At 41.1% G+C, this 19,665-nt stretch overlaps 1 protein-coding gene across 1 annotated transcript; it reads left to right on the top strand.

Moving 5' to 3' along the window:
- The first annotated feature begins 302 nt into the window (after positions 1–302).
- Positions 303–19,323, top strand: ZNF30 (zinc finger protein 30). Its single transcript, XM_070044348.1, is given in 5 exon segments — positions 303–437; positions 17,731–18,300; positions 18,302–18,375; positions 18,377–18,462; positions 18,680–19,323. Coding segments are annotated over 5 exon segments (1,509 nt in total).
- The last annotated feature ends 342 nt before the right edge of the window (positions 19,324–19,665 follow it).

The raw sequence follows: 19,665 nt of genomic DNA, 5'->3' as shown, positions 1-19,665 counted from the left end.
CCAGGGATCACTTAGGTAGCTCTTGATACACCTTGCCCAAATGTTACTGTGAATGGACTTGTGAAGAAACCTCAGCCTGTGAAGCGTATGATTACTAAGGACTCATTCCCCTTTAGAATAAAGAGTTGGGTCACACCCACCACTAAGTTTGCCACCAAGCCCTGCTGAGGTGATAGCAGAGGGTGAACAAAATGTAAAGTGGATATTAGAAGAGTGAGTACCACTTGTGACCCCCAGACATATAACAGTAATGGTGCCTGTGGTTCTTTTCATCAACTGAGGAATGGAGGTCCTCAGGAACGATGGAGGAACTGCTCATGAATGTACATGGACAAGTGGATCTGTGCAGCACCAGCGTAGCCATGGAAGTGCCCTGCTCAGATATCCCTTCAAGAGATCCTCTTGGCGCTGGAGCACAACTGATTGACAGCCTCCAGGTGCTGTGCTCTTAGATCCACCAGTATTTGTTCTAGGTCTAACTTCCCCTGGGATGTTCCCATCTAATGATATGCATCACAGAGGTATGAGAACCTTGCCCTTCCTGCCCAGTGGGATAATCTTCTAGAGGGTAAATATGGCCCCAGGATCCCCTATTGTCTTGGTCAAGAATTTCTCCTAACTGTGCTGAGGTGTGAGGTATTTTCTACCCAATCCTTCCTTCTCTCTCTCCTTTCTCATGTGTTCCACATGCACTGAGTTCTGAAAGCTCTGTGTTCCTCTTGTTCCCCTTTATCCTTTGAAGATGTGTTGCCCCCACAAATCTCTTGCAAGTCTCATCCTGTCGTGGTATCTTCTCCTTGGGGGACACTTGCACTGATGTAGCATGTTATATGATGGTTTTGGACAAAATATTATTTCTAGTTATGGTGCTTATACATACTTTACTACCACCATAGCATTTGAAGAAAAATCCTTTCTTCATATTTTTAAAGTATCTGCCCACTTCCACTTGGAAACTGAACAGCATCAGTGGCAAGCTGGCAGTTTTAGAAAGTGAACTTCTAGATCTAAAATGTTTTCACAGATAAGCCATCCATGCTCTTGTTATCTACTATTAGCTTTTAAAGCATTTCTGATTTCCTCCAAAAAATTTGCATATGGAAATCTACAGTTAGATTGGCTACCTGCCACCAGTGGCAGCCCTCACTTCACTATCTGAAAGAGCCCAGAAGATCTCATCTCCTTAGTCTAAATCGATCTATTTCTTAAATGATTAATTCAGGAACTCTTCTCTCAGATGAAAGGCACTATGTTATAGTTCTATTGTATCAATGCTCTAAAATTCAATTTATGGGTCTACCTCTGAACCTCCAGTATATACAATTTTCTGCTATCTCCGTTTCTGATAGCTTATTCCTGTATTCTCTTACTCTCTTCCTTTACATAGATTGTTTGATTTAATTCAACCAAGTATGAGGTAATATCAAATTAATCTAACTGTCTGGGTTCTCAGGGAAGCAGACACTGAGATGGCAATGGCCACACAAGACATTTATTTGGAATGGTAGCTGTGGGAGGCAGAGGAAGTAAAAGAAATAGATAATCTGAACAGATCAATACTTGCAATGAAATTGAATCAGTAATCAAATACTCACAACAAATAAAAGACCAGGACCATACAGTTTCACAGGGGAATTCTACCAAACACCTAGAGAAGATTTAATACCTATCCTTTTCAAACTACTTTTAAAAACTGTAAAGGAGGGAACACTTCCAAACTCATTCTACGAGGCCAGCATGACCCTATACCAAACCAGACAAAGACACTACAAAAAAAAGAAAACTACAGGACAATATCTCTGATGAATATAGGAACAAAAATCCTCAACAAAATATTAGTAAACCATATTCAACAATATATAAAAAGGTTCATACACCATGATCAACTGGATTTATTCCAGAGATGCAAGGATGGTTCAATACCTGTAAGTCAATCAATGTGACACACCACATTAACAAAAGCTACAGTAATCAAAACAGTATGGTACTGGCACAGAAACAGACACATAGGTCAATGGAACAGAATAGAGAACCCAGAAATAAACTCACGCACTTATGGATAGTTAATCTATAACAAAGAATACACAATGGGAAAAAAGTCTCTTCAATAAGTGGTGGTGGGAAAACTAGACAGTTACATGTAAAAGAATGAATTTAGAACATTCTCTAAGATCATATAGCAAAATAAACTCAAAATGGATCAAAGACCTAAATTTAAGACCAGAAACCATAAAACTCTTAGAAGAGTTAACCCTGGTGGCACAGTGGTTAAGACTCCATGCTCCCAATGCAAGAGGCTCAGGTTTGAACCCTGGTCAGAGAACTAGATCCCACATGCATGCCGCAACTAAGAGTTCACATGCCACAACTAAGGAGCCCACCTGCCACAACTAAGACCCAGTGCAACCAAATAAATAAATAAATAAATAAATATTTGAAAAAAAGAAACCATCAACAAAATGAAAAGACAACTTACAGAATGGGAAAAATATTGCAAATGATATGTCCAATGAGGGGTTAATATACAAAATATATAAACAGCTCATGCAACTCAATATCCAAATAACAACCTGATTAAAAAATGGACAGAAAACCTGAGTAGACATTTTTCCAAATAAAACACACAGATGGCCAATAGGCACATGAAAAAATGCTCAACATCGCTAAACATCAGAGAAATGCAAATCAAAATCACAAGAAGTTGGGCTTCCCTGGTGGTGCAGTGGTTAAGAATCTGCCTGCCAATGCAGGGGACACAGGTTTGAGCCCTGGTTGGGGAAGATTCCACTTGCCGTGGAGCAACTAAGCCCGTGTGCCACAACTACTGAGCCTGCACTCTAGAGCCCGCGAGCCACAACTACTGAGACCACGTGCCACAACTACTGAAGGCCATGCCCCTAGAGCCCGTGCTCCGCGACAAGAGAAGCCAGTGCAATGAGAAGCCCGTGCACTGCCACGAAGAGTAGCCCCCACTCACCGCAACCAGAGAAAAGCCCACGCACACCAACAAAGACCCAACGCAGCCAAAAATAAAATTAAATAAATAAATACATTTTATTTTAAAAAAACCACACACACACACACACACAAGAAGAGATCACCTCACAGCTGTCAGAATCGCTATCAACAAAAAGACCAAAAATAATAAATGTAGATGAAGATGTGGAGAAAAGGGTACCCTTGTACACTAGTGATGAGAATTGGTGCAGCCACTATGGTAAACAGTATGGAGGTTTCTCAAAAACCTAAAATTAGAATTACTATATGATCCAGCAATTCCACTCCTGGGAATGTATCCAAAGAAAACAAAAACATTAGTTCAAAAAGATACATGCACTCTAATGTTCATAGCATTATTTATAACAGGAAAGATACGGAAGTAACCTAAGTGTCCATCAACAGATGAATGGATAATGAAGATGTGATATATATATATATATATATATATACACACACATATATATATAATATAATATTACTCAGCCATAAAAAAGGATGAAATTCTACCATTTGTGACAACATGGATGGGCATGAAGGGTTTTATGCTTAGTGAATTGTCAGACAGAGAAAGCCAAATACTGTATGTTATCAGTTATGTGGAATCTAAGCAATAAAACAAAAAGAATGACTATAACAAAACAAACGGACTTATAGAAATCAAACTAGTGGTTACTTGTGGGGGGGGAGGGGCAGAGTAGGGGGAGGGGATTAAGAGGTATGAATTACTGTGTATCAAATAAATAAGCTACTGGCGTATATTGTATAGAACAGGGAATAGAGCCAATATTTTATAATAACTTTAAATGGAGGATAGGGGCTTCCCTGGCGGTCCAATGGTTAAGACTCCTTGCTTCCACTGCAGGGGGCACCGATCCTACCCCTGGTCAGGGAACTAAGATCCTGCAAGCCGCACAACACGGCTAAAAAAAAAAAAAGAGATGATAATCTATAAAAATATTAAATCACTATATTGTGCACTTGAAACTAGTATAATATTGTATACTTCAATGAAAAAAATCCAAGGAAGAAAAATGTTTTGTGTGTGCAGGTAATTTATTATATTACATTCTAGAGCATATAATAATCAGAAGCTCCTGAGCGAACTTAGAGAACGAACTTATAGTTACCAGGGGAGAAGGATGGGGGGGAAGGGATAGTTAGGGAGTTTGGGATCGACATGTACACACTGCTGTATTTAAAATGGATAACAGCAAGGACTTACTGTATAGCACAGGGAACTCTGCTCAATGTTATGTTATGCAGCCTGGATGGGAGGAGAGTTTGGGGGAGAATGGGTACATGTATATGTATGGCTGAGTCCCTTTGCTGTGCACCTGAAACTATCACAACATCGTTAATTGGCTATACTCCAATATAAAATAAAAAGTTAAAAAAAAAAGCTCCTGAGATAATCTGACTCTAAAAAGGAAAATAAGTAAAGTAAAACATTATTTTATTGACAGAATAGAATAACTCACCACCATCCAAATATCATAATTGTGGTGACTGAATTAAATTGGAGAGTGCTTATTTTATTAGATTGGACAAAATTAAATTGCAAATATTTGACCAGTTTTGACTTAGAGGAATGGCAATTTCATATAGTTCAAACTAAGATAAAGTTTGTGAAAAAAGCATAATGCTACAGTCTACACTGTCATTTCAGTGGGAAACTGTGATATGATTTTATGTAAGTTTGTGAACAAAGGCAAGATGGGAAATAGCAAAATGTAAATGTAACCGGTTCAACTGTAGTTGGAATTTTTTCTTAGAAAAAGTGTTTGTTCCGTTATTGTATATTATTTTCCATCTTAGAAAGATGCATTCATTCCATAACTGCTATTTGGAAAAAGGTGAACACTCCAATTTGTATTTCATTTATGTGGGCTACGTAGGATACTTAGTGTTTTCCTTACTTAAATCCTTTTGCTATTAAGAGGTGGAGAAAAGACTCCCTTAAAGTTGGTAATTCACCAGAGACATGAGGTCAGAGAGCAGAGAACAGAGTGCTGGATGTATAGGAGGAAAAATAAAATGTGTTAACCGGTAACAAAATTAATGGATTGTACTAGTAACTGGCTAGATGTTCATCAATTTCTTTTCTGTTTTTAGATCCCTGGGAGGACAGCACATCTCAGATTCTCTTACACTTAACTTGGACCATGCAAATGACTTGGTGCCAATGGGAAATGGGCAGAGGTAATTATGAAATTCTGTCTTCATTAGGCTTTCTCATTTGTGCTTCTTCCCAGGGTGGCCTTCTTATTCCTCAGTGATTCCCGTTTTCCCACCTTCCCTGGATTTAGTACTCTCTTGGAGGTTGCAGGTTCCAGTGATGGGCAGAAAGTGTCTTGGTTAGGATGGGACTTAGAGACCCTGAGCCACTGGACATCAGGCTGGTCATCTCATGTTCACACATTTGTGCCTGGGTCTGGCTGCCATAAAGACTGGAAGGGAAGCAGGGGCAACTGGTTCCTGAGAATCAGACGTGAATGACAGCATGTCAGCTTATGTCACAAACTTGAAACCATATCAACTGCACTCTCCACTTTGGCCTGAGGCCACTAATTCCAGATGCTCTCAAGGGTTGAGGCACGTGGCCTACGAGAATACATCCTTGCATAATTGGTCTATCTTTAATTTATGAAACTTCCTGCATGTGCTGTTTTAAAAAGTTAATGTGTCAAATGGTACAAAAGTGTACATTTTGTAAAATTTTTAAACATTACCTATGAAGCCGCTTGCTGAGGCAGGAGTGGTATTTTATGTTTTGACAAATATCACCAGCGACACTGCAAACACTTATTTCTCCTGTGACAGGAGGATATTCAACACCCTTGTGGTTATAGTACTGATAATAACAGTTAAATAACAGCACTAAGTGTGGGCCAGACCCTGGGCTTTTCATATCACCTCCCATGAAGTAAGTTTCCCATTTTAGCCACTGGAATCTTAGAGTCAGTTCTAAAACTTGAGTGAACATCAGAAAGCCCTTAAGGGCATAAAGCAGAGTGCTGGGCTCCCCCAGAGTTTTGACTCAGTTGGTGTGGGGTGGAGCCCAAGAACTTGCATTTCTTACAAGTTGCCAGGTGAGGTTGATGCTGCTCTTTCAGGTACTACATTTAAGAACTCCTGAACTGGAGGAAAATTTGCTGTCATACTAATGCCCTGGAGTGAGGTATTATCTTTACAAGTCAGTCTCCAGAGTCTCAGAGAAGTTCATTTTCTTGTCCAGGACCACACAGACTGGAAGGACAGAGGCTTGATGTAGAGACCGTGACCACCCAAAACCCATCAGGACTTGTGTGTCCAAGGTGCAGGTCACTGGTGGAGATCTGGAGGCCCGGTGTGGCCCGCAGTGGCCCGGAAAATCTGGGTATGACCCTTTAAGGGGAAGCAAAGCCTCACTCTAGATGTAATCTAGAGACATTTTCCCCAGGGACCCTCCTGGTGCCTGCTGGCCTTTTCCAGAAACTACAAGTTCTCCCCTAGTGAAACTGTACAGGACCCCGGGGTACAAAAGCCTTTCCACATCCCAATTTCTTTTTTTTTTTTCCCCCAATTTCTTGTTTGTAGAAAAAGGCTTTAGTCTCCTAGGCCTTCCCTGAATTCCAAAGAACAAAGTCAAACTGTTACTAACCAGGGAAGTGAGACAATGCAGAAACAAAGGAAAAGCAAGCCCAACATAGTCTTTCCATGATTGTTAGCTGAAACAAATGCCTTGATTTATGACCCCAAACTGCTAAGATAACATCCTGTGGCTTTAACCAGCTGCCCCCAAGTGGACTTAAAATTGATGACACCAGGAGTGTCAATCAAGAACTGAAAACTCCTGAACCATCAGGAAGGCTCTAAGTGAATAATAAAATGCCTCAACCATTGCTTTTGCTCTCGCCTAGAAAGAAGTTAAGGGATCACAAGACCATGATTTACTAGTTTGCTTTGCAGGAGCACATAGATCAATTATATTCACCAGTAACACATGGAGTCACAAGACAGTCCTGGGAAGTCTGCAGATGAGGTCTTATCAGGAAGCTGAACTCACAAAGACTCCCTGCCCTTTACCTTTTTGCCTTTAAAAATGTTGTACCCTTGGGCTTCCCTGGTGGCGCAGTGGTTGAGAGTCCGCCTGACGATGTAGGGGACACAGGTTCGTGCCCCGGTCCGGGAAGATCCCACATGCCGCGGAGCAGCTGGGCCCGTGAGCCATGGCCGCTGAGCCTGCGCGTGCCGAGCCTGCGCGTGCCGAGCCTGCGCGTGCCGAGCCTGCGCGTCCGGAGCCTGCGCGTCCGGAGCCTGCGCTCCGCAACGGGAAAGAAACCTTGCGCCCTGGCCAGCCAGCAAGATGGATTTGAGACGAGTGTAGGTCTCCCATCTTCGGAGTTGGCACCTCCTCGACTAATGAACCTTTCTCTGCCCCAAATTCTAGCCTTTTGTTTGGCCTCACTGCGTCTGGCAACACATAGCTTGGTAGGATGCCCCGCAAAAACTGCATTCCTAAGAATCCTGGGCATCGACCTGGGTGTGGACCAATCATAGCCCAGATGGGGAGTGTATTTTTGTAGCCTGTAGGAGTGGGGATGGGACTTCTGGCATTTAGGTCATTTAGCTGGGGACTGGTGGGTCTACACCTGCTGTGGGGACAGGAGAGCTGGGCTGGGTAACGAAGATGAGACCCATCACTACGCCCCCGTACAAGCAATATCCCCCAGTGACGTCTTCAGTTTCCTGAGACTCTTGACCCCTGACTGGGTTGAGCTCCCTTCTTCCTCCTCCCCCTCCCCCCTGTCCCCCACCCCTGCCCCTGGGTGGCGCCCTGAGTCTTGTGTGAATCTTTTTTTTTTTTTTTAAATAAATTTATCTTATTTATTTATTTTTGGCTGTGTTGGGTCTTCGTTGCTGCGCCCAGGCTTTCTCTAGTTGTGGCGAGCGGGGGCTACTCTTCATTGCAGTGCACAGGCTTCTCATTGCGGTGGCTTCTCTTGTTGCAGAGCACAGGCTCTAGGCACGTGGGCTTCAGTAGTTGTGGCACGTGGGCTCAGTAGTTGTGGCTCGCGGGCTTAGTTGCTCTGCAGCATGTGGGATCTTCCCAGACCAGGGCTTGAACCCGTGTCCGCTGCATTGGCAGGCGGATTCTTAACCACTGCACCACCAGGGAAGCCCCTCTTGTGTGAAACTTAATCTTAGTGGAGCAGGGGCACTGAGACTCCCATCCAGAGCAGGGATGAAGTGGTCTGTTGAGTTGAAGGACCTGCTCCATTCGCCTGCCTCTCACTACCTCATTCTGCCCACAAGGTCCCTCACACTCTTGAGCTCCCACTTTCTTGGTCCTGGTGCACAGTATAGGGATTTATGCTGTCTGAGACTTCCCCTCTCCCTGTTCTTGTTGAATAGAAACAAATACAGACTTCAATAAGGAGAGACTATTCAAAAAGATTGCCCAGTGATAGAGAGAACTCGATTTCAGAAATCTGCAAGCAGGGACTTCCCTGGTGGTGCAGTGGTTAGGACTCTGTGCTCCCAATGCAGGGGGCCTGGGTTTGATCCCTGGTCAGGGAAGTAGATCCCACGTGCATGCCACAACTAAGGAGCCTGCCTGCCGCAACTAAGACCCGACACAACCAGACACAAATAAATAAATAAATAAATATACATATAGAAGTCTGCAAGCATCTGAACAGAATAAAAGCTTTTCTTTTATAGGGAGGGGTAAGCAAAAGCAGAAAATTTAAAGGGACATTGGGCAAGCAAGGGGAAGCATGGTCAGCAGCAGTTTGATAGGAAAGTTGTCTTGCTTTTCTCAGTTGATTCTCAGGATAAGCTGATGAGGGTGGGGGCAAGTGCAGGGGTACATATTCCGCCTTCTAGTGCTTGCTAATGGCTGGAGGTTGAACCAGAGTTTAAAGGCCAGTGGGTGGAGAAAAGCCTGATTAAAGCTTGGTCCAGACAAAGCAGAAGATAAGAAGTGGGCACTCAGAAACATTTGATGAGTCTGGAGACCTGGGAAGGGCATCACTCCCGCCCAGGGTCCTGAATCCAGGGGGTGTATGGAGAGGTCCCTATTGCTGGTTCTAATCTTAAGTCCTCTTGCTGCCTTTAGACTCCATTTTCTTCGGTCTAACAAGGAAATAATGACAATTCCTTCTCCTGGGTTGAGGGGACCTGATAAAATTACACGTGTGATTTATGTTCCCAGTGCCCAGTGAATCCCAGGGAGCATCGGTCTTCATGCTTTTCCAAGGGAACAGCTTCTCGGAGGACTTCAATGAACCTCAGGGCTCCTCTGGGGAAGAATCCTGTCCTGGGGCCTTCTTGGGCTGGGAGAATTGGCAAAACCCTCAAGGGCAAAGGCACAGTAGGAGAAGCAGCATCTTTAGAATTGTTGCATCTCTGCTGGAGCAGGAGGGCCCCTGGGTAGTCTGGAAGTCAAGAAATTTACTGGATTCATCTTTGTAGTTGCCATCTATTTATGGCAAAAGGATATAGCTTCCCACTGACGGAGAATCCACATTTATTTTATTATAAGACATTTATTTACATTTGAAAAGTTAGCCTTTTAAAATACTCCATAATGACAGTATGTAGAAGTATTCTGTCCCATAGAGTATAAACACATAACAGGACCTGGGTTACTCTCTAGCACAAAGCCCTGTTGATATTCATCATAGCCATGATCATCATCAAGACCTTTTCTTTTTGTTTATTTATCTTCCATTTGGCTCCCTCACTTTAATCCCTGCCTTGTTCTAGCATCCCATCCTCAAAGAGGCCTTCCCTGGTTGCCCCATGCAGAGTCACTCCAGGTCTCTTTAATCTCTTCACTCTATTTGGTTGTCTTCAGAACCTTTATGTTCATCTGATATTATCTTGGTCATTTATTTAGTTCCTTTTTGTGGCTCTGTCTTCAACCCTGGAACGTGAGCTACTCTTCACCACTCTGTCTGCAAGACTAGAACAGGCAGGCCCGCAGCAGATGTTCAATAAGTGGTTGATGAATGCATGACGCTACCTATGTGGACTCCAACTTCGATTTCACAAGTTCATACTGCCTCTGTGATTTAATGCCATTTTCCCTGAGAAAAAGAGGCTTAACTTCCATTGACATCCAGTATGCTTCAGAGTGTTTGAAAATGATGGGCATTTCAGACATGAGTAGCATATACAGTTAACTTACAAATGTAAAGCAGTGGTCCCCAACTTTTTTGGCACCAGGGACTGTTTTCATGGAAGACAATTTTTCCACGGACCGGGGTGGGGGGTGTGGTTTCAGGATGATTCAAGTGCATTACATTTATTGTTCACTTTATTTCTATCATTATTACATTGTAGTATATAATGAAATAATTATACAACTCACCATAATGCTGAGAGGAGGCGGAGCTCAGGCGGTAACGTGAGCGATGGGGAGTTGTTGGGGAGTTGTAAATACAGATGAAGCTTTGCTCACTAGCACGCTGCTCACCTCCTGCTGTGTGGCCCGGTGCCTAACAGGCCACGGACCCTACTGGTCAGTGGCCCAGGGGTTGGGGACTGCTGATGTAAAGGCTCTGGCCAGCAAACAGTTACTTGACCAAAAAAGCCTGTAGATACAAAGTGGAAGGACACTTTTGGAGCACTGGAAACTAAGTAAAATCCTAAGTATTCCATATGCAAATACTTTGTTGAGATGATATTTTGCTTGATGTCATAACATTGGGTTGACGGCAAGAATGAGTGTCACGCGGGCTTGATAAGACCAAATCTGCAAGTCAAAGTGAGTTTTATGTTTGACTGTACTCAGTTTTACCACTGTATAGAAGAAAAGAAGAGTGTCATAAAGGCTACAGGTAGTTCAGAGAAGTTGCACTGGAAAAAGAAACAGAAAGAGTAAAAATATCTTAATGTACCATGGAACAGAAAGAAACATTTCTTTTAAATAAAGATGACATCTGTTTAATTAGCCCAACACTCTTAAATTTTCTCACATTTATGAATCTAAAGAATACATAGGGAGTTCCATAGTGGCCTAGTGTTTAGGATTCTGGACTTTCACTGCTGTGACCTGGGTTCAGTCCCTGGTTGGGGAACTGAGATCCTGCAAGCCGTGCAGCCACTAAATAAATAAATATATATATACACACACATAATCCAGTGTACAAAATTTAAATATCTAATATCTAATAAAAAGTTAAAATATACACACACATAATCCAGTGTACAAAATTTAAATATCCCTGGTTGCCCCATGCAGAGTCACTCCAGGTCTCTTTAATCTCTTCACTCTTCACTCTGAGCAAATAAAAATACAGAATGTTCATTAAAAATAAAAATAAAAATGAAATAAGAGGCATGTAATGTTCTTAAATAGCTAACCCGTGTTAAGCAATTATTCTATTCTAGTACGTGTTTTAACTGAATTTTCTTATTATTCTGCAAGATAACCATATGTAGTAGCTGATATTCTTATTCCTATTTTAATGATGAGAAAACTGAGCCACTGAGATGTTTGTAAATGTCAGATCAATATCATCTATATTTTCCCTCTCAGGTGGTTTATCTTATCCTGAAGCCACAAAGGAAGTTCTGGTTTGGGTGATATGGTCTCTTTTTTGGTTAGAATGTAGGAATGGAGGGAGGAGAATCTGTTCACAACAGAACTGTGCAGCCCAGTCTTACCATCCACATGAGCCTTCCCAAAATGGAGGCTTAGCCAGAAAACCTACAGAAGTGTCTGATTCTGGCTTCACTGAAGAAGTGCTGTTGTTCTGCAACCAGCTGTTTACAGCTTGGTTCACTGGGTTTAGATTTATCCGGAATCCCTCTGTTCTTCCACAAAATGTTATGTGAGGGCGGTTGTGTCATAGTTTGGAAGCTGAAATGGGGGGACAAGTTTTATTGGCCGAAGTTATGGGGAACACTAAAGCCTCCTTTTCGTCTCTCAGCTCTGAATTTTCTAGAATTTGAACCCTTCGGATAGAAGAAGCCCAAGGAAGACTGATCAGTTCTTACATTTCTGATAACATGGCCCAAGTAAGTTGTTGTTTCTCCTTGAAATATTGGGATTTTTAGATTACATAGATAATTGTCATTCATTAACCTACAGTGTTCTTCCTAATAGAGCACCATCTAATTACCCGCTTCCTGATTCCTCCTAGTGAAACAGTGCCAAATAACTGCTTCCTCCTTATGAGATGTCCTTTTCTAACTGGTGTTCATGAATTCACTGAGCAAATTACTGAACAGGTCCTATGTGATATGTCTTTGCTGAAGGGCTGTGATGGAGCAGTGAAAATATGAAGTCCCACGAGAAAATTATTTGAGCTTCTTATGTCAGTCTCTGGTTTGGTGAGTTCGAGATACTGGCCTCATTTTTACCATACATCAGAAAATTAAACATTTTTCACAGACCTGATAAGATGGGATTTTGTACTGATTGGTCTCAGTCTTAATATGATGAGCTCACATGCTCTGTAAGGCTTTTAGGGACACATTAGAGATGTGATTGTGACATGGAAACATTGATAGCATGGTTCTTGCCAGGTGATGCCTGAGAGAGTGGTACTAGGTCAGTTTTGTTGTGGAATGGGACCTGCTGGACTTGGGTGACTTACTTTTGATTCTGAATCATCTGCATCATTATCCACTAACTGAAGAACAGACAAAGTGTGGAGAGAGGAATGTTGCATGACAATATACTAATAAGCATATTATCATAAGTAGTAGGTTAACATAGATTACCAGAACCGGGGAAACCTGGGGCATTTGGTCCAATCTCATATAAATATAAAATAATTACAAACTCTGATATTGTATCCCTGAGATGTACTTTTATGCCATCATGAAAAATATATTTATCAATACAAGGAAAAATGCTTATGATATGATCCGACATAATGATCTTGAAGCTTGAGGAATTAACAAAGTTGTATAATATCTATTTTCTAAAATAGAGATTTTTATGCTTGAAAAAAACCCCAAACCTTTTCTCTTAAAGGGAAAATAACGTAGAGACTAATAGTTCTTGAGAATGTATTGGGGCACCTAGCAGGCAGTGTCTTTGTGTATACTCTTATTTAACAAAGAAACTTGGATTATTTTATCCATTTGCCAATAGCTCTGGGGTATTGTGGTATGCCACAATGTAACAGGAAATTTTGTCCATAGCACAGGATTCTTCTAGAACATGAAGATATTCTGCTTCATTTACTTTTGTTAAAAATTTTATTGAAGTATTGTTGATTTACAGTGTTGTGTTAATTTCTGCTATACAGCAAAGTGACTCAGTTATACATATATATATATTCTTTTCATATTCTTTTCCATTATGATTTATCACAGGATATTTATAGTTCCCTGTGCTATACGGTCGGACCTTGTTGTTTATCCATCCTATATATAATAGTTTGCATCTGCTTCCTTTACTTTTTATATCATGAGCTACCAGCCTACTTGATTGCTGTATTATTGCTACTTTGTTACATTGGAACTCTTTATTTCCTCTCCTTTCATCTTGAAAACATTTTCTTTCTTTCTTTTTTTTTTTTTTTTTTTTTTTAATTTTTGCCTGCCTCGGGTCTTAGCTATGGCTACATTTCCTTTAATTTCACCAGAAATATGTGGGTTTGCAGTTTCAGGGATCAGTGACATTCAGGGATGTGGCCATAGCCTTCGCTCAGCAGGAGTGGGAGAGTCTGGATTCTGCTCAGAGGGACTTGGACAGAGATATGATGTTGGAGAACTATAGGAACTTGGTCTCTCTGGGTAAGTTTACATCTCTCAAATAAATTAGAATCTGCTCCCTGAAATACTTTCTTCGTTGTACATTTTAGGGCTGTCTTAAGAAGTGAATGTGATTTCTTCTCCCTGTTCTCAAAGAAGTAGTTTGAGCTTTGTTAGGTTGGAACTGATGAAATGGCAGGATTAGAATCCTGGGGTGTTCTATAAATATTGACAAAGGTCAGATTTCCTGTTGTGTTTATGCCCAAAATGGTGAGCCCACCTGCAGGCAAAACAGCTAGACAAAGGTTCTGATTTGTTCCATCTGAAGAGCCTGTGCAATTTATTTAGTGGTGCATTAGATAAACATAAATTATTTAAAGCTGAAATTACATCATTTTATTTCTTCCAAAACAATGTACCTGATTTTGTAGTTAAAATTTATAATCCATGAGCTTTGCATTTAGGATTAAATGAATTATAAATATAGATGTCTCAGGAAACTTTCTTTTTTCTCTTAGAAAAATAATAATAATGTTGATAACTTGCATTGTTCTAACTGTGGACCAGTCACTATTTTAAGCTCTTTATAAACATAGTACTTCATAAGGTGATTGTGGGGGGAAAAATCAGTTGATACAAATCAAATACAAATATATGTAATCATTTTAGATGAGAATGCTGAAGCACAGTGAGTTTGAGTTATCCAAGGTCGCACAGCTAGTACATGGCAGAACCAGGAATTTGAACCCAGGTGCTCTGGGTCCACAGTCTTTGTTCTCAGTTACAATGTTATGCTTTCTGTCAAGACACAGAAGGTAGGTAGGTAGGTAAGTAGATAGGTAGATAGATTTCACTTAAAATAAGACCTTTCCCCTCCTATCTGGATTCTTGAATCCTCTTGCCATTCTCTTCTCTGTAGTGCTTAGCAATCATTTTGACCTTTAGTTTATTACAAATTTAACACAAGCTTAAAGTATTTTTGAATTCATCTTTTATTTCTCATTATATGGCCTTCTTATCTTGTAAGCACGTCATTCCTGTTCTAAACCACATGTGATTACCTTATTGGAACAATGGAAAGAGCCCTGGATGATAGTGAAGAAAGATCAAGGGAGACAACACACAGGTGAGTAAGAGTATGTTGGGTAGAGAAGCCATCACTGCTGGAAACAGCCCATGTGGTCAGGGAGTAGGCACATCTCTGAGAGGTTGTTTGGAAGACCCTTCAAAGGCCTGAGACTTGGGGGAAAGATGAATATCTCACCAAATTTTCCAACTCTTTACCAATTTTAACATTCACTCTCATCATATTTCCCAGTCACTTTATTAGGCTTATTCTCTTTCCCAGTATAATACTTCAGCTGTGTTTTTTTTAATTTTTGAGTTTTATTTTGTTTATTTTTTTATACAGCAGGTTCTTATTAGTTATCCATTTTATACATATTAGTGTATATATGTCAATCCCAGCCTCCCAGTTCATCCCACCACCACCACCACCCCGGCCACTTTCCCGCCTTGGTGTCCATACATTTGTTCTCTACATCCGTGTCTCTATTTCTGCCCTGCAAACCGGTTTCAGCTGTGTTTTTAATTTGACGGCGTTCACCTCCTCTTTTGCATTTAGATTTATTTATATATTCTGAGGTGTTGGTAACTGGACAGAGATAAGAACAAGAAGTAAGGGCTTAGGCCATCTGATTATGTAGAACATTCCAGGCAGAGTGAACAGCAAATGTAAATTCCTTGAGGTGGAAGTGAGCTTTGTGTGCTTCAGAAGCAATAGCAGAGTAAAACATAACTAATGAGGAGCGAGTAACAAGAAAAAAGGTAGAACGTTAGAAAGGGCCAAGTTATATATTTGTTAATTATCAGGAATTTGGATTATTTTCTGAAAGTGACTAGAAGCCATGATCTAATTTATGTTTTTCCAACTTTAATTTTTTTAAATGTCTATTAAATACAAGATAGAAACCAAACAATAAAATATACAGCTTAATGAGTTATTATAAGGCAGATATCCACATAACCATCGCCCTGAGCAGAATAAAACATTTTTTTAAAAATAATTTCAGGCTTACAGAAAAGTTGCAAATTATACAAAGAATGTTCACATTGCTCTTCACTCAGAATCTGCCCTTTGGAACTCAGGGAAGGTCATGGCGGCTGGAGTCTTGCCTACAAGAAATGGGGGATAAAAAGGCTTCTGTGTTCAGGAGCCCCACAGGGTCCTCAGTTTCATTATCAGTGAATTCTTTTTGTAATAGTGTCTTTTAATAATATCTTAATTCATTTCTCTTGTCTAGGGATTTGTTTTCTGTTTTTTGTTTTTGAAATCGGTTCCTACTGTGTGCCAGAGGGTTATAGCTCTGTGCTGAATGAAACAGGGGTTGGGCTTGCTCTTGGGGAGTGTATTAGTTGTCTCCTGCTGTATGATAAACTACCACAAACTTAGTAGCTTACAACTACACTTATTTATTATCACATAGTTCTATAGATCAGAAGTTCAGCATGTGATGGCTAAGTCGAGGTACCAGCTATGACTGCAGTTCTTTAGGGCATGGGGTCCTCTTCCCAGCTCCCTCGTTATTGGCAGAATTTATTTTCTTCTTACACTTTGCATGTGGCCCCCCTCCGTCTTCAAGCCAGCAGCTGGCAAGTCTTGTCCTTCTCACACTTTGAACGTCTCTGATTCCCCTTCTGCCCTGAGCCAAGAGAAAGCTCTTTGAAGGGCCTTTCCAGAGAATCCAGGATAATCTCCTTATAGTAAATCAACTAGTTAGTAAACTTGATTATATACCATTTTCCATGTGATGTATCATCTTCATAGGCGTGGTGAGGGCAAAGGACATGAAGGCCAAAATGCTGTCTACCACAGGGAGGTTTGGGAGAAATAAAAATCATAACAAAGAGAAAGAATTATGCAATTGAAAACAGGTCGGAATGGCAGGAATGAAGCGTTAGGACAGAAAATAAAGGCGTGGACATTGTTAGACAAGTTCAGCAGTTTCCAGTATTCCTGATAAGTGACATTTTACCTTAAACATATACAGGATGAGAGAGTTACAGTCTGCAAACGACACATGCCAAAGGACTTTTGGGAGTTGACGCAACCTGCAGATGGAACCAAAAGATGAGAAAATTTGTGACACATTCCAGGTGCTGAAGGGGGGTAGTGAGGTAAATAGGGAACAAAAGAAAGGAATTATGACTTGATATGAGGCCTGATAGGTAAGCAGAGACCATATTATTCATGGAAAGATACATGGATTCTATCCTAAGTGTAAAGAGAAACGACTGGGGGTGGGTGGGGGTGTGGGAGGAGGGGGATGAAATTTCATCTATACCAGAAGCATTTGTTAGAAATGTTGAAAATGTCAGTGCCCAGGAACGTCCCCTGTGTATTCTGATTCATGAGGCCTGGGATGGTCCTTGAACATCAATTTTTGTTTTGTTTTGTTTTGTTTTTGCGGTACATGGGCCTCTCACTGTTGTGACCTCTCCCGTTGCAGAGCACAGGCTCCGGACACGCAGGCTCAGTGGCCATGGCTCACGGGCCCAGCCACTCTGCGGCATGTGTGATCCTCCCAGACCGGGGCACGAACCCGTTCCCCTGCATCGGCAGGCGGACTCTCAACCACTGTGCCACCAGGGAAGCCCTGAATATCAATTTTTTAACAAACTCTTCAAAGATTCTTATCCACATCTAAAGATCAGAAATGAAGCCTATGTTATTAATCACCAGCCTTCCTATTTTACATAAACTCTCGTTCATCTCTGCGTTCTTCCTTGACTTTTTTTTTTTTTTTTTTTGGCTTTCATAACAGTATTTTAGTATTACCTAGGTTATTTATTTTTAGTGGATACTCTTCAATTTGTCTCTTTTACTCCATTGAAATCCAGTTTTTCTCATATAGGAAAACAAAATATTTGGGGTTTTTAAATTTTCTTTCAGAATTTCAGTTGAAGGATGAGATAATCAGCTATAAAGAAATGCTCACCTAAGAAAAATTTGCATCTTTTGCTCTGCATCAGAGAAATCTTCATAAAGAGAAACCATTTGAATGTCAGAAATGTGGGAAGACTATCTGTCAAGTCTCAAAGCATGTTCAACATGAAAGAATATGTTCTAGTGAAAAAACCTACCAATGTAAAGAATGTGGGGAGAACTTTAGTAATGGACATCAGCTCACTGTACATCAGAGGCTGCATGTTGGTGAGAAATCCTATAAATGTAAGGAATGTGGGAAAGCTTTAATTAAAGGCTCAGCCTTCGTTAAGCATGGAAGAACTCATACTGGTGAGAAACCATATGCAGGTGAGGAATGTGGGAAGACCTTTAGCAGTAGCCATCAATTTACTGTACATCAGAGTCTGCATCCTGGTAAGAAACCATATGAATGTGGGGAATGTGGAAAAGCTTTTTATAGTAGCTCATACCTTGTTCAGCATCAATGAATCCATAATGGTGAGAAATCCTATGAATGTAAGGAATGTGGGAAAGCTTTTATAGTGTATGGAAAGCTTATTCGGCATCAGAGTATTCATACTGGTGGAAAACCCTATGAATGTAAAGAATGTGGGAAGGCCTTTAGTACTAGCTCCCCCCCTTGTTAAACATCAAAGAATTCATACAGGTGAGAAACCCTATGAGTGTAAGGAATGTGGCAAGGCCTTTACTGTATGGACGACTTACTCGACATCAGAGTATTCATACTGGTGAGAAACCCTTTGAATGCAAGGAATGTGTAAAGGCCTTTAGACTTAGTTCATTTCTTTTTTTTTTTTTTTTTTTGCGGTACGCGGGCCTCTCACTGTTGTGGCCTCTTCCGTTGCGGAGCACAGGCTCCAGATGCGCAGGCTCAGCGGCCATGGCTCACGGGCCCAGCCGGTCCGCGGCATGTGAGATCTTCCCGGACCAGGGCACGAACCCATGTCCCCTGCATCGGCAGGCAGACCCTCAACCACTGCGCTACCAGGGAAGCCCTTAGTTCATTTCTTAATGCACATCAGAGAATTCATGCAGGGGTTAAGCCCTATGGATGCAAGAAATGTGGGAAAGCCTTTAGTTGTGCCTCATACCTTGTTCAACATGAAAGGCTTCATACGGGTGAGAAACCCTATGAGTGTAAGAAGTGTAGCAAGGCCTTTAGTACTGGCTTATACCTGGTTCAGCATCAGAGAGTTCATACTGGTGAGAAATCCTATGAATGTCAGGTATGTGGCAAGGCTTTTATTAGTCGCCATCAACTTACTGTGCATCAGAGGGTTCATACTGATGAGAAACCCTATGAATGTAAGGAATGTGGAAAAACTTTTAGTCGTGCCTCATACCTTGTACAACATGGGAGAATCCATACTGGTGAGAAACCCTGTAAGTGTAAGGAATGTGGGAAGGCCTTTAGTTCTGGCTCTTACCTCATTCAGCATCAAAGAATTCATACCGGTGAGAAATGCTATGAATGTAAGGAATGTGGGAAAGCCTTTACTGTGCATGGACAACTTATTGGGCATCAGAGCGTTCATACAGGTGAGAAACCCTTTGAATGTAAGGAATGTGGAAAGACCTTTAGATATAGTTCAGCCCTTAAAGCACATCAGAGAAAACATATGGGTGTAAAGCCCTAAGAATTTAAGGAATTTAGGAAGTCCTTTTTGTTTGGCTTAAACATTGTTCAGCATCAGAGAATTTGTGCTGGTGAGAAACTTTTGAATATAAAATATGTTGGTAGGCCTTTAGAAAATATTCTCATCCTTCTTTTATTAGACAATTCATGATGGGAATTCCCTGCTGGTCCAGTGGTTAGGACTCTGTGCTTTCACTGCTGAGGGCATGGGTTTGATCCCTGGTAGGGGAACTAAGATCCCAGAAGCTGCAAGGTGTGGCCAAAAAAGAAAAAAAAAAAAAATTCATAATGTAATTCAGAAAACATAAGAAAGCCTTCATTTGTCATTCCTGTGTTTACATTA

The sequence above is a fragment of the Globicephala melas genome, chromosome 19 (genome assembly GCF_963455315.2).
Source record: "Globicephala melas chromosome 19, mGloMel1.2, whole genome shotgun sequence".
Taxonomy (NCBI): Eukaryota; Metazoa; Chordata; class Mammalia; order Artiodactyla; family Delphinidae; genus Globicephala; species Globicephala melas.
This window is presented reverse-complemented; position numbering and strand designations above follow the sequence as displayed.